This window comes from Eulemur rufifrons, chromosome 30 (assembly GCF_041146395.1).
Source record: "Eulemur rufifrons isolate Redbay chromosome 30, OSU_ERuf_1, whole genome shotgun sequence".
NCBI classification, from domain to species: Eukaryota; Metazoa; Chordata; class Mammalia; order Primates; family Lemuridae; genus Eulemur; species Eulemur rufifrons.
The window spans coordinates 25,670,909-25,685,822 of record NC_091012.1 but is presented as its reverse complement, the minus strand read 5'-3'; the positions used below and the strand labels follow the sequence as shown (position 1 = coordinate 25,685,822).

At 51.8% G+C, this 14,914-nt stretch overlaps 1 protein-coding gene across 8 annotated transcripts; it reads left to right on the top strand.

Annotated features, from left to right (window-relative positions):
* The first annotated feature begins 7,375 nt into the window (after positions 1-7,375).
* LOC138378313 (protein EOLA1-like) lies at positions 7,376-12,445 on the top strand. 8 transcript variants are annotated; one of them, XM_069463673.1, is made up of 7 exons: positions 7,376-7,558; positions 7,780-8,042; positions 8,630-8,682; positions 10,006-10,146; positions 10,247-10,529; positions 11,324-11,502; positions 11,986-12,445. In XM_069463673.1, the coding sequence occupies exons 4-7, from the start codon at positions 10,141-10,143 to the stop codon at positions 12,049-12,051; spliced, it is 534 nt and encodes a 177-aa protein (XP_069319774.1). In that variant the 5' UTR covers positions 7,376-7,558; positions 7,780-8,042; positions 8,630-8,682; positions 10,006-10,140; the 3' UTR covers positions 12,052-12,445. The 8 variants fall into 8 exon arrangements, with proteins under 8 accessions (XP_069319774.1, XP_069319776.1, XP_069319779.1 ...); XM_069463675.1 differs by lacking the exon at positions 7,780-8,042; XM_069463677.1 differs by lacking the exon at positions 7,376-7,558 and having other exon boundaries at positions 7,708-8,042; positions 10,029-10,146.
* The last annotated feature ends 2,469 nt before the right edge of the window (positions 12,446-14,914 follow it).

Here is a 14,914-nt window from a genome sequence, read left to right as displayed (position 1 = left end):
AAAACCCAATTTTCTAAAGTCCTCAAGGCCAATTTTCCCCCAGCTGGCTGCCTGGTCCCCACCTTTCTGAATGATAGTGTTTCAGTGGTCACATGATGAGAGCATGAGCCCTGGGATCAGACCTGATTTCAATACTAGCCCCACCGTGTGGCCTTGGACCACTGCTAAACTTCTCTGGGCCCTGGGAAATGTGAATGCCACAAACAGCTGGCCAAGGGACTCATTCCCAGCCTCCAGGAGGCACTCAATAAACAAGGGTTTTGGGACACAGGTTCTGCCTGCCTGCCTGGACAGGCTCTAACTCGTGGAGTTCCAGATTTTGGCCTTCCCAGCCTGTTCGAGCTCCAGCCCAGCCAGGGCAGCTACAGCAATTTCTGGCTCTCCTGAGCCCTACACCATGGCTTGTGAACTTCAGAGAGATTCCATCTGGGCCAGTAAAATATTTTTAGTTATGAAGCCACAGCCTGTGCCATGTGGGACTTCAGCCTGCACTCAGGTGATGCCCATCCAACTGCCTGACAGGCCCCAGACAGGCTCCATGGCTTCATGGGACATTTTCCTGAGGCCACGATGGCTCCTATGATCAAGGTAATTCTGGTTTTCCATTTCCAGTGTAATTTGTTTTTTACATCAACAAGCTGCTTAAAGAATAAGTTCCCAGAGAGACACAATAGCAGGCTGGAGGCAGGGTGGCATTAGCATTTCTTCCACCACTGTCAGCCCATACTGGAGCCCAAGTCAGACAAAAGACCCCAATACCACTTTCTTGCCTCTCTTTCCTATAACATCCTTGTGGACCAAATTCATCCCAGACTTTTCAACTCATTGAATCCTCACTGCCATCCCAGGGACTGTGAGCTATTGTCATCTCCAGCACACTGATACACAAATGGAAGCTTGGAGGTCTTCACCTTCTCACCTACTTAGGCAGCAGAGTAATGCACAGTAGGCTGCCACATGGCACCATCTGAGCTCATCTCCTCCAGCAGCACCTCCCATTTGGCACTTGTGAGGAACATGCTATGATAGTAGCAACTGGGTATCATGCCCACATCTCAAAATCAGAGACTCTCAAAGCAAATGACCCTCCAGAATTGTGTGGGTGGGCACAGGCTTTGGTGTGACTGCACTGGGAGATCACATAGGGTGAAAGATTTGCTCACCCAAGACTCCATGGGCAGATTTCGGTGATATAAATGACTAGTGGACACACAGGCTCTCCAAGGGCTCTATTTTTAGCCCTTTGTTTACCCCATTTCCCCCAAGGAAAACTGTGGATGGTACCAAACGAGATTTCACCTCCCTGGTGCAATTTGGCCAGAGCATGGGGTATCCAGTCATCCAGGTTGACCTGGGGCAGGGCCTCAGTCTCACCTGTCCTGAGAAGGGCATCCTTACAAGGTGAAGGCTAGAGAAAGAACACATATCACATCCAGGAACCTTAGCTCTCTATAAGACCTCAACAAATGTTGGCTCTTACTAGGATTAGTATCACAAATACACAATCCTTCATCAAAGAGCCTTCAGGCCAGATGATTTTCAGAATTCAGAAAGGGGTTGAGGTGAGTATGCCATACATCAGTAACACCCTTGTAGCATCTAGCAAACACAATGACATTTCTGCAGTTAGATGCATGAATATTAATACCAACTGTGATGATTAAAGAAAATTCAGGATACTATAAATAGTTTTGTGTCACCCATTTTAGGTTTTACTACCAAAAGAATTTAGATCAAGCTTATGAAAAACCTTTTGGTTGCCAGAGCTTTATGGACTAGGGAATTGTGAATAACAGATCATGGGCCTGTATTACCCTAGGCAAAAGCCTGGCATCAACCCTCACACAGATCAAGGAAGAGGCTGCCAGCCTTACAAATTCCTGGTGTCAAAACAGCCCCCAATTCTCAAACCTGTCAGTTTACCTGAGTTGGTTCTTACTGCCTCCCCAATGGCCCCAGGGTCCACTATACATCTTTGGCCAAAATCCATGGATGGCATCTGAATCCCCAACCAGGCCACACCCTGTAGTATCTTTGGGACTGGGGGCCTATGGTCTCACTGCTCTTCTTCCTTCTTCCAAGGCTGGAGGCATTTCACTGTCTGTCCATCTCCCATCTTCAGGCTTCAGCGCTCAGGCCAGCATCCCCACACTCTCTTATCCATTGGCACCTTCCTGGGAAAACACAGATGTATCTTCACCACTATCAGCAGTAGAATGCTTTACAGTTTACAAATCACTCCCACATGAATCTCTTCACCCCAAGGAGATAGATTGAGAAATGTCATTACTCCTTGAGGGGAGATTTTAATATTGTACCCATCTTCCAGATGATGCAATTGTGGCTCAGAGAGGTAAAGTAACTTGCTCAGAGGCACCTATCCAGCAAGTGATGGAGCCAGGTATCATCCCAGGTTTATAACTATAGACAAAGCTGTGTGTCCTATCCTGCTCCCCTGAGGACCTGTGGAGGACAGAAGCCAAACCATCCTCATCTGAGTAGCTTTTCACACATACACACACCCCACAACTTTCCTTCATAGGTAATGAATGGAACCTCATAGCTTATCAAAATCTCTAAAGCTCCTATGCCAACAATTCTACAGTGGACTTGAACTGATGGCGCCAGGTGTGGAGGATGGGGCAGCAGGAAAGCAGGCACCCCTGTCGGAGCACAGCCTGTCTTCCACTGCTTTCTTTCCATTATGAGCGTGATTTTTCTATCTCACCTGTCAGAGTGACCATTGCCTTTCATGGAGAGAGCAGAAGGCAAATGGTTAAAAAACCTGAAAAGGACTCAGAGAAGCCTAGAGGGTCAGCCCCAGAGATCATCCCACCTACACCCCACACAGACTCACACACACACACACCTACACTCACATGCACACCCACAGATGGGGAGCGGGTGTCTCCCAGGCAGTTTATGGCAGAGCTGGGCTGAAGGCCCGTGTTTCTCCAATTCCCAGGACAGGCTTGGCAGCAGGAGCCAAATTCTCCTCGCAGACACACGAAAGCTGCGTGACAGAGGGAAGGTTTGGTGAGACACAGTGTGCGCCAAATATATTCTTCAACCAGGCTCTAGCCTTTCCCTTTGCAGAAAAATATGGAAACAAATAATCACTTGACTCTGAGAATTGGAATTGTGGGTTTCAAGGTGGGAAGCCAAGAACGGGGAAGTGTAACAATGACACTAGGATGACTCTGCCCAACTCATAGGTGAAGCCCCCTTCTCACTCTATTCAGTCCATACTCCCATCCTCAGGTGGAGGTGATGTCCGAAGCTCCACCATTTTCTCAGAGGGGCTTATAAATGTCCAAACAGCAGGTGCTCACAGGGCATAACACAGCTGAAGATAGGTGGATGGGTCTAAGCTCGTCCTCAGAGTCTCTTCCACTCAGGTCCCTGCACTCGCTATGGCAAGCTTTCCTTCTCCTCACCCCAAGGACTCCTCATCCCCCAGACCCTCTTTTCTCTCCTGATAAAGTTACTACTCCCCCACTCGCCGCTTCTACACTTCCCCCAGGCCCAGGTGTATCTAATGTCTTGCAGGTGCACGGTTTCGGGGCAGGCATCTGAGAATTCTGGTGCTGGATTAATTCTTTGAATCATTTTTTCTGTCCCAATGGGGGTTGGAGGCACAAACTTCACAAAAGTGAGAGTGACACGTTGGGGGAGAATATACAGTGAACAACCAGATTGTCTGCCTGTGTGACCCTCACACAGTTGTCCCGTGAGTACAGCCCTACATCCTCCAGAAGACAGCATCTTCTACCATGGGTCCTTTAGCCCCAAGAATAGGGGCTAGAGTGATGATGGTTGCACAACAATGTAAAGGTATTGAATGCCACTGGACTGTACACTTAAAAATAGCTAAGATGGTGAATTTTATGTGATGTATATTTTACAATTTAAAAAGAATAGGAACTGGGACACTGTCCAAGCTCTTTTTCTCCAGAGTGATCATACCCAGTGCCCCACTGGCACCACAGCTGTGTGTTTGTTTTCTTTCCTGGTTGCTTCCACCAGCTAAGAATGTCAGTTTTGAAGCTAATGTGTTTGTTGTAGGGGCTTGGGGGTGTTGTCTATATTCTTTCTCCCAGGCTGTCCTGAGGGCAGGGGCCCTTTTGTACAGATCCAGTGCTTAGCTCTTCTGGCACTCCCTGTATTCCGTGGCATTCTTGGTGTTCCCGAGTCAGGGACTGAGGTATGGGTCACAGATGCCTGTTTCCCAGCACTCTAGGTCATCACTCTGTCCTCTCATCACTGCCTATCTCCCTACTCTGACAAACAACTGGTCTCACACTCCTCACCCTCCATGGCACCAGAGTTAGCTGCTCTCACCTTTTGCTTGGGAAGATGTCCCTTCTTCCCTGCCAACCTCTGGCATCTGAGTACCCAGAGAAACCTTCCCCTTTAAGCTCTCTTAGGAGCCATGGGTTATTTCTGTGGAGTCCCTTAACTGGTCCTGATCCACCCACTCTGCTCCCTTATTTTGTCCCTGACTACTCTAACATGGACAGTGGATGGGCCCCCAGCTGTCAGCTCATATGTCCTATCCCTCACTCTCCATCCTGTGGTTCTGGCCACCATTGCCCGGCTTGATTCTGACAGCCTCAGTTTGTCCCTGAGGACAAGAAAGGTCCCAAGAAAGGTTCCAACATGTGTCACTTCCAGGTCCTTTCCCTAAACCAGAATGGCAGGCAAACATCAAAAGTAGAAGGTAAACATCCAATGGCCCTGTCTGCGGTGGCGGTTGGGGAGTCACTGTGGGTGTTCACCAGGAAAGTCACATGTTGCCTTCACTGCTCTTTTCCTGAAGGACAGTCGCCAAGCATGTTTAGCAGGGTCCACATAAATTCCTCGGGATGAGGGTTCCCTTGAAGAAGGGAGTAAATAGTAGTGGATTTCTGTCCTCAAGAAAGACCACTTCCAACAACCAGGAGCTCTGGAAAGCCTGCCCCAGATGTAAGCAAATCTAGCATGAAGTCTGTACACTGAAAATAGCTTTCCCAGCATACGGAAGCAAAGGTAGATGCTTCCTGATCCAGCTTGCACGCCACAGGTGAAGTGATTGGTCACTACCACTGCCCCCAACCCAGGTTCCAAAGTCTACTATATCAATGGCATCATGTTAACCACTGGATGAGCAAGATGTGGCAGGGATGTTAGAGGACTTAGAAAGAGACATACACTTCAGAAGGTGGGAGAATAACCCTACAAAGGTTCAAAGGCATGTAGTATCAATGAAATATTCAAGGGTCTAGTAGTCCGAGGCATGCTAGAGCTTCCCGTCCAAAGTAAGGGAAAAATGGTTATACCTCACACCTCCTACTACTAAGAAGGAAGCACAATGCCAGGTAGGCCTCTTTGGGGCTGGAAGCAGTGAACCAAAAGGTGAAATTACACCATTTACTAACTCTCCCATTGATTCACATGGGAGTTTGTGCTTTCTGCCCCCAAAATTTTGGGTTCTGTGGATCTAGATCTGCACTGTCCAATATAGTCACCACTAGCCACATTTGGTTATTTAAATTTAATTAAGATACAATATAATCAGAAAGTCAGTTCCTTGATTGCACTAGCCACATTTCAAGGACTCAGTAGCCACATGCAGCTAGTGGCTACCGGTTCAGGCACACACCCTGGTTCGCCCAATGGGAATGCTTCCACCAAGATACATAGTAAGTCTCCCACTGAACTCCAAGCCCTGGCTGACAACTGAATTACAAGTCATGGGCACGTTGGGCTTCTCCTGCTGTGGGACCAGCAGGCATGAAGAAGAGTCGCCACCCTGTCGGGGTGTTGTCCCTGATCACTGGGAAGAGGCAGGGCTGCTCTTACATGATGGGAACACAGAGGGACGTGCTTGGCACCCAAGTGATCCACTTGAATGTGTCTCAGTAATCTCCTGTCATATTTCTTTGGTAAATGGACAAGTGCAGTTTCCACAGCCTGAGAAGGACATGGGGGCCAGGGGCTCAGAACTCTCAGAGATGAAGGTCTGTGTTACTCTTCCACGAGAGCCGGCCTGGGGGTTGGGGGGAATCAGCTCTGCAGTGCAACTCAGCCTAGAGCTCCCTGGACCCCAGGCAAGTGTTCCCGCCCTTCGCCCTTCTTGTAAATTCCATACCCTCTGGGGTGCCATTTGGGGTAGGCACAGGGTTGGGTTACGTCCTTGAAGACCCTGGGATTGCCATTTTCACTCCTGCCTAAGCCTGCAGCACAAAAACTCCTTCCTCCAGCTCTGCCCAGATTTGAAAGGAGCTCCTCCCCCAGCTCTTTCTCACAGTTCTGCCCTGCTCCTCCCACAGCTCTGCCCCAACTGCTCCTGTCACATCTCCACCCCCAGCTCCTCTTCCCATTTCTGCACTAGCTCCTTCCACAACTCCACCCTGCTCCTCTCACAGTTCCACCTTCCTTCTCCAGCAGCTCGGCCTGTTTCTACAGCTCAGACTCAGTTCCTCCCAAAGCTCCGCTCCCACCTCCACATCCAAATCCTCCACCAGCTTCCTACCCCCCAGCTCCACCCTCCTCCTCCCACATCCCCACCCCCTGCAGCTCTGACCCTGCTCCCCCTCCCGCAGCTCCATCGCCAGCTCCTCCTCCTCCTCCTCCTCCTCCTCCAACTGTGCCCCAGCTCCTCCAGCCACCAGGGCTTCATAGGTCCTCCCCCAGCTCTTTCACACAGCTTGGCCCTGTTCCTCCCACGTCTCCACCCTCAGCTCTGCCTCCTCTAGCTCCCTCCTGATCCTTCTACCCCCGCTGCTAGGTCCACCCCAGATTTTCCTAATGCACTCCCAGCTTTTTTTCTGCCAGCTCCGCCCTGCTACTCCCACAACTCCACCCCAGGATCCTCTCCCCACAGCTCCTCCAGTCACCAGGTATTCTTGAGGTCCTGCCCCTGCTCTTTCCCACAGCCCAGCCCTGCTCCTCCCTCATCTCCACTCCCAGCTCCGCCTCCTCTAGCTCTGACCTGCTCCTCCTATCACTCTGGCCTAGATCCACCCCAGATCCTCCTTTTCCAGGTCTTTCCCACAGCTCTGCACTAGCTCCTCCTCCACCTTTCCCACAAGCCAGCCCAGCTCCTGCGCGGCTCCTGCTCCGGCACCTCCCACACCTCGCCCCCAACTCATCCCCCAACGCTTTGTGGGCCCCGCCCTTCCCCTCCCCAGCGGGGCACTGCTCACTCCCACCTCCGCTCCAGGCTATGCATTGGCCCCTCCCCCAGTTCATTCTCGGGCCTCTGTCCCACCCCAACTCGCTGTCCCCCTCGGCCCCGCCCTGCTCCTACCCTAGTCCCGCCCCCGACTCCTCCCCCAGCACTTTCAGCTCCGCCCCCTCCGTCACATCCCTGCCGCCCACAGGGCTACAGCCTGGCCTCATCCTGCCGCCTCCCCTTCCTCTTCCTCCCTCCAGTCCCCTTTCCTCCCTCTGGTCTGCCCTCCGGTCCGCGGGTCTCCAGACCCCTGGCCACAACCTTGTCTGCTGGCGTACGTGAGGGCCCTGTGAGTCAAACGGCGTCTCCCAGGGGCCCGTGCATGCCTACGTGCTTGTTTACGTAAGTGCGTGTTTTGTAGCTGCGTGGATGCGAAGTACGCGGCTGTCTGCCTGCTTGCCTGCGTGCATATGTGCGTGCATATGTGCGTGCGTGGGGGTGTACGTACGTGCGTGAGTGCGTGCCTGTCTGCGCTGCACACGGGTGTCCAGAGCTGGACCAACGCCGCAGGGTTAACTCCAGCGAGTCCCTGTCACCTATCTCTATCTACCTGTCTCCCTCAGGTGGCCCCGGCGGCTTTGCACCCAATACGAGGGGGGGGGTGCTCTCTGCTGACGTTGGCTCCTCCTCTGACCGTGGGAGCTCGTCATCCTTGCGCTGGTGGCCTCGCCAGGCTGCAGAGAGGCTGAAGACTGTGATGCCCCGTAGCCAAAGGCTGCAGTTGGCCCCAGGCGCCCGCGAGACCAGCTGAGGCAAAAAGGGAGCCACCAACCGCCCTTTCCTGTGCCCTCCTCCCACCAACGTCTCACACCCCTGCTCCTTCTAGGTGCCTGTGCCTGCTTGTGTCTGCATGTAGAAAGCAAATGTGCTGCTCCCTGTGCAGGAGCCCCAGCTCAGCCCTGTCCTCCCGCCTCCTGCTCTGCTCATACCTTAAGCTGTGAACTCACTAAGACCTGAGGCTGGGTGGTGCCCAGCTCTGTGGCCCATGGCACAGGACCCAGCCTGGCCTACCCAAAAGTAAATCGAGGGAAATGGGATTTAGGCCCCCCCCAAACCTTTGCGCTGTGACAATGTGAAGGTGGGTGTCATTTTTCTCCTGTTGGATTGCGGGGGCGGGGGGGGGGTCGGTGCTAGGCTGTGAGAATGTGAGCCACTTAATGAAATGATTTTCTGCCCTGCTGGCTGGTGCATTGTGTGGTCCTTGACCCAGACAGGGAGGTGTGTCCCACTGCTACCATTAGCAGAACCAAGCCAGGCGTGAGGTGCATATGTGTGTTACCGATAAGACTGGCCCTCCCAGCTCTTCTTGGTCTCTAAACCCTGCTGAGTAGAAGACCCTCCTAGTACCCTGACCCAGCATTGCTGACTTGTGCTTAATGACCTTTTCTCCTTGTGACCCTTGTCGTTGTGCAGGTGAAGGCACTGAGACAAGTGGAAGACTGTTTTCTCCTAGGGCCACAGAGCAGGTACTCTGCAGCACCAGGCAGGAGGGCACTCGACCCCCTTCTTGCTGTTAAGTCAGTTCTCACCAGGGATTCCACCCTCGCAGTTCATGTTTCATTGTTTTGATTTTATGGCGTTGATGAGAAAAGAGTTGGCTAAAAAACCAAGTGGTGAAAACTAGGCAAAGCTTTGTTCTAGTCACACAGCCCCATAGAAGAATTAGGAATGGCCAGGCCCCGTGGGGGACATTCAGCCTCCCTCATAAGTAATCCAAATCCAAGGAATAGGGTGATCTTTTGTCACCCGTCAGCAGAATGGGTGGTTGGTGGAGTGTGCACAGGTGGGTCTTTGTGGAAGACCATTTGCTGGCAGTCCCAGCATCTCAGATGTGCTTGCCATGTGACCCAGGCATCCTCTTCAGCACGTGTTCAGACAGTGAGTGTTAGGGGTGATATCCTTTCTAGCAGCAGAAAATGGGAAGCAGCTCGTCACTCTCCACCAGTAGAGGGATGGTGAGGTAAATTGTGGGACAACAAGCAGCAGGATACCACGCAGGCATTAAAAAGTAAGGTATATGCAGCTGTACAGAGAGAACGTGCTTGATGTGCCATCAAATGGAAAGGCCGTGCCTTACCCTGCGGAGACGTGTGGGGAACGTCTTACACTTATGTGTTAGTTTGCCAAGATGGCCATACAAAGGGCCACAGACTGGGTGGCTTACACAACAGACACTGGTTGTCTCCCAGTTCTGGAGGCCGGAAGTCTGAAATCAAGGTATCAGCGGGGTCGGCTGGTTTGTTCTGTGGGCCGAGAGAGGGAATCTGTTCTGTCCCCCTCTCCTAGCTGTGGTGGTTGGCTGGCAATATTTGGCGTTGCTTGGCTTGTAGAAGCGTCACCCCGACCTCTGCCTTCATCCTCTCATGGTGCTCTCCATGTGTACATCACTGTCTCTAATTGCCCCCTTTGTATAAGGACACCAGGCATTTTGGATGTGGGCCCACCCTAATGATGTCATTTTTACTTGATTACCTCTGTAAAGACCCTGTTTGTGAAAGGCCACATTCTGAGGTGCTGGGGGTTAGGACTTCAACACGTGGGTTTTAAAGGGACACAGTGTAGCGCTCAATAACCTGCAGGGCTAGGGAGCTGAGCATATTGGCGGCAGGGGCGGGGCCGGGGGAAGCAAAGAGGCAGAGCCCAGGACTATCCCTCTGTGCAGGAAGCCAGCTAAAGCCAGGCAGACTGTCCATAGGCCAAGGGGGCCCTCCCTCCTTGTGTTGCCCCAGGGCTCAGTGACCTCTGTCACAGCACCCACCACACTCTGTCCTTTGTGTGTCTTTCTCTAGCTGCCCCCGCCCTACTGGGTGAGCTCCCCAAAGACTTCCTGGGATGGTCCCGAGTCCTCTGAATCCCAACCCCTTCCATTGGGCCTACCGTGGCACAGGACGTCAGTGACTGTGTGGTGACAGAAGCAGCGGGCTATGGAGGTCAGTGAGGTTTAGGGCACCTGGGAGACATCGAGCGAAGGGCAGACCCCCTGCCTGGGAGCTCAGAGGCCTGGTGTGGGACGTGCCTCTGTTTCCGCAGGCCACATGGTGCACAGGGAGCTCTCGGAAGATGAAATTTGGCTGCCTTTCCTTCCGGCAGCCTTATGCAGGGTTTATCTTAAACGGGGTCAAGACCGTGGAGACACGCTGGCGTCCCTTGCTGAGCAGCCACCGGAACTGTACCGTTGCCATCCACATTGCTCACAGGAACTGGGAAGATGATGCCTGGCGGGAGCTGCTGCGGGAGAGGCTGGGGATGACTCCTGTTCAGATTCGGGCCTTGCTTCAGGAAGGGGAAAAGTTTGGTCGGGGAGTGGTAGCTGGTAAGTGATGACGTTGCAAACATTGTGCAGACAACTCCAGAGCAACTGCCCAGGATGTTGCTGGGGAGTTTCGTGGCTTCTGTTTTCGTTTGAACTGGTTGGTATGTTTGCTGCGGTTTCCTTGAGCAACACAGCTCCTAAGGGGCAGCAAGGGGCCCCGGGCTGGGTTCGGCAGGCCTAAGTTCCAGGAGCTCCAGGAAATCATTTCTCCACTCTAGGCCTCAGATCCTGTTTGTGATCTGAAAGGCTGGGTCAGATCCGTGTCTGCATGTGGTGTTTGGCTGTGTGCGCACGGGTGTGTGTGGCAGAGGCCGCGAGAGGCAGCACAGCACAGCGAGCGGGTCAGGTAGCCTCTAAAGTAGGTGGCCCACTGCTCGTGGCATCCTGGGCAAGTTCCCTGGCCCCTGGGTGGCTAAGGTCAGACATCAGCACCTGTCACCTGGTGAACTGCCTTGACATCACCTGTAGGTTTCCTGGCGGTGGCTGGTGCCCTTCTAATCTGTAACTGCTGCCCTCAGCTGTCTTGCTTGGAGCCGCCCATTACTTGTGTGGCTTCCTTGAGGGCAAGGCCGCTCCTCTTCCTTTCTGGGGCCCTCCCTCTGCCTCGCCTAGGATTCCCGGAAGAGTTTGGCTCATCATCAGTGTGCAGGAAGGAGGACTCGACTGGCTTCATGTCTTTTGGGGGATATCATCTTAGTCTGTAGTGATTGTGACTTTGAATAAGCATGTTGTCACACAGACAGGCCTTCGGCTATGGAAGGGAAAAACATCTGTGTGTTTCTCTCTGTGCACAGGGCTCGTTGACATTGGGGAAACTTTGCAGTGCCCCGAAAACTTAGCTCCTGATGCGGTTGTGGAACTGGAAAATCAAGCTGTGCTGACCAACCTGAAGCAGAAGTACCTGACTGCGATTTCAAACCCCAGGTGGCTCCTGGAGCCCATACCTAGGAAAGGAGGAAAGGATGTATTCCAGGTAGACATCCCAGAGCACCTGATCCCTTTAGGGCATGAGGTGTGAAGAGTGTGGGCTCCCGAGAGCAACGTTGCTGAGAAACCAGCTAAATCATGACACCGTCATGGAGCAGGCCTGTGTGCATCAGGTTAAGTTCGAATTGTCCCTGCATTGGAATTGTGCCTGCATTGGAGAGTGCCACGCACTACATACTGTTCATGTAAACATAAACAGATTTCCCCTTCACTGGGACAGAGGGAATGGGGATGGGACTCTCCTTGTGTGAGGCCCCTTAGGGGTCATTGACATGGTCTCAAGTGCCTTGACATGTGGGTAAAAGGAAAAGCTGCCGGGGAACGTCTCAGCGTTGCTGCTAACTTTGGTCCTGCTCGTTTCTGGATTGTACCAATAAATGTGTTGTGGACAGCCACTTAGTGTTTGGGGCTCCCTTGTAACTTTTTCTCTCTTTATGTTCCACCCAAAACTCATGAAATGTTTGAGCAGCACCCACGGGACATGGCAGAAAGTCTGGCACCCGACCCTGAATGTTTGCCCAAGACCGGCCACTAATGGACTGACTCGTCCAGGATGAAGAGGACGTCAGCCTTAGAGCAGCTGTCTAAGCTCTCGGTTCCTCTCGCTGTGCTGTAAATGTGGCTGCTGCTTCATGAAGCATGTGTGTCCCACGTGTCACACAGCTACTTCATATCCAAAAGATCCTAAATACAGCTCCAGCAGAGTGAGGTTGACTTTCAAAAGTGATAAGTAGTGTTGTTTCCTTGCAAATCTTTTTTTTTATTTCCTAGCATCATTTCTAGTGGTTGTTATCTATGAGGATGATGGGCTCCCCTCCCCCAGGTATTGACTTCTCAGCCCTTCTCTTCTGCGCAAGGAGGTAGGTGGTCATACATCCCCCGGCAGATGGGGGGCCTGGCTTTCGGGTGGGTCTTCTTGGGGGACCCCTGGATGCTGGGTTAGGGACGCTGAGCTGCTGATCAGCAACTTCCTGGCCACCTTGGGGCTGCAGGGGGACCCCTGAGGAAAGAAGCTCTTAGGACCCATGAATAATGTAAGGTGATACTGCGAAGATCAGGAGCAAGGCTGTTCTGTCTCCTGAGCAAGGGGCGGGTCCCAGGAAACCAGATCTTCCTGGGCTTGCCCTCAACACTCCCTAGCAGCACCTTTTACTAAGTGTGTGAAAATGCTGCTTCTCCACTTGAAAGAGGACAGGGGAGAACAAAGCCTGTCTCGGACAGGCTTTTCAGCCTCCTGGCTTGTGCCGAGGAGAGGTGTATAGTATAGAAGGTTAGAAAGAACACAGATTCACGATTCTCGTTTAAGTTGTTTATTTACTCCCGTGGGGTTTTATTTTTCTTTGCTAAGACTGAAAATGGGTTACTCATTAGAAAATAGCAATTTTTATCAGTCATCAGTGGCCTCTCAGTTTAGGGAGTTGGATTGTCCTTCAACTGTTCACACAGTGCACACTTTCAATCTGCAGAGCCCTCTGGCTCCTCTTCGGGGGGCTCATTAGGAGACATGACCGAGAGGGCAGCCAGCAGGATGGAGTAGCAGGTGTCGCACAAAGATATTATAGAACCATTATCTGGGACAACCTGCGGGCTGGCAGCCACTTCCCCCGTGCCTTCCATTGGGGCAGTAGCCAGAGGCACAAACGTGGCATTCCTGGAGGTGCCCTCCCCACTTGGGCCATATGGCTCGTGAGCGGGATAATTTTCCTGGGGATGCCTGGAGATGCTGTTCATGGAACAGACACCAGAGAACATGAAGGACTGGGTGCCACTGGGTCCCTGAACATTGGGAGCTCCCATCTGGGACTTTTGGTTGGCTTCTTTCTTCGCATTATTGTGGTGGATTCGTGGGGAGGGTTTTGTAGCTACCAGCTTCTTTCTCTTTAGAGCTGGTGCCCCGGACTCTCTCAGAGCAGTGTTTCTCAGGTACCTTTTCTTCTGAATATTCTCCAGGAGCTCGGGCTTGTCTCTCTGAAAATTGGAGTTGCAGTAGATCTGAAACAAAAGAAACACTTCAGTCATTCTGGGATAAAATGTTCATTTTTTTCCCCACTTCCCCAGATGATAATGGTCTTGTTTTGCAATGGAGAAAAGAATGTTTTAAGTGGTTGCCAGTGTCATTAGTCCTACAGCATGACCTGACTAAAGAGAAACTATTCATAGATTAAGGTGGTTTTACACACACATATATGATATATATAAATATATATGTCCACCATATATGAAAAAATGTGTGTGTGTGTATACATATGTGTGTGTGTATATATATAAAAAACATTAACGGGCCTGAGACTTTACTCAGACCTGCAGGTTATCACTATTGTAGTTTAATATCAACATAAGTTATCCTCAGAAGTTAAACTCCTGCGTGATATCATCATCTTGGTGTTCTATGAAGATGTTTGAGTAACAGAGAAAATGTATAACAGAAATACTTTGTACGTTACCATCATCCTCTTGTTCCCTGGAGCGTGAACTGAAGAGTTGTTCGGGCGTATTTTGCTGAATCCATAGAGGTTAAGTTGTCGAATGAAACTCTTCAAGCTGTCTGTTTCAAAAATCCTCTCTGCGCCTCTCCGGCGAAGAATCTCCCTCTGGAAAAGATCGTCCTCGATGATCACGGTGTCTCCGTCGTCACTCCAGTGCACAGACTTGAAGGCTTCATTCTCCACTATCATCCAAAGCTTTCTTGGGAAGGAGAGCCCCCGGAGGTCGGTGTTGTCTTCCACGTTGGCTGCACGTTGGCTTTGGTCTTCCAGTTGCAGATTATCTTGGGAGCCTTGGTCTTGGCTCACAGCGTGGTCGCCAGGCCTGTCCGACACCTCCCTTGAATCCAGATTTGGATCAGTTGAAGAACTAGATGGAACCCCACTTGCTGGCTCTCCACCAACAGATGGGGCCAGCTCGGCTTCGTATTGCTCTTCCATACTCTGGCCGTGGAGCTACACCAGCATCAGGAACATTTTGTACCCAAGACTGTTACCACTATCCTAGCAGGTCAGAAATGCCTTTGGTCAGCGTAGGGACGCCCAGTAAATACCCTCCATGAAATTCTAGAGTCTCGGTCGTGGGGCAACCAGCTGCTTAAGTCACCATCCTCTTTATTTGTCGTGTGATGTCACAAAGGTGGCTCACAGCCAATCTGGAGAGGGAGCCCTGGCCCAGTGTGGGGGAGGGGACCAGTGACAGGGCCACCAGCTTCTCTCTTTTCTTAAAGTGATAAAGGTCGTCGTTCCAGTTCCCACAAAAGTCTCCTATCTGCCGACAAGCACAGTTCCGTTTCATGTTGCTGGGATGAGTTGAGAAACCATGATCCCATGGCCACTCCCACCCCTGAAGACGGGGGTGGGGGGGGGAACTGCTCATGGCCTCTCTGATTTGCTCAAGGACCAGTCCCCAGT

Bases quoted from the DNA above. Each gene is read 5' to 3' on its own strand.
- LOC138378313 (XM_069463678.1), top strand. The intron at 10,530-11,323 runs GTAAGTGATGAC...CTCTGTGCACAG, and splicing joins TGGTCGGGGAGTGGTAGCTG to GGCTCGTTGACATTGGGGAA. The intron at 11,503-11,985 runs GTAGACATCCCA...ATGTTTGAGCAG, and splicing joins GAGGAAAGGATGTATTCCAG to CACCCACGGGACATGGCAGA.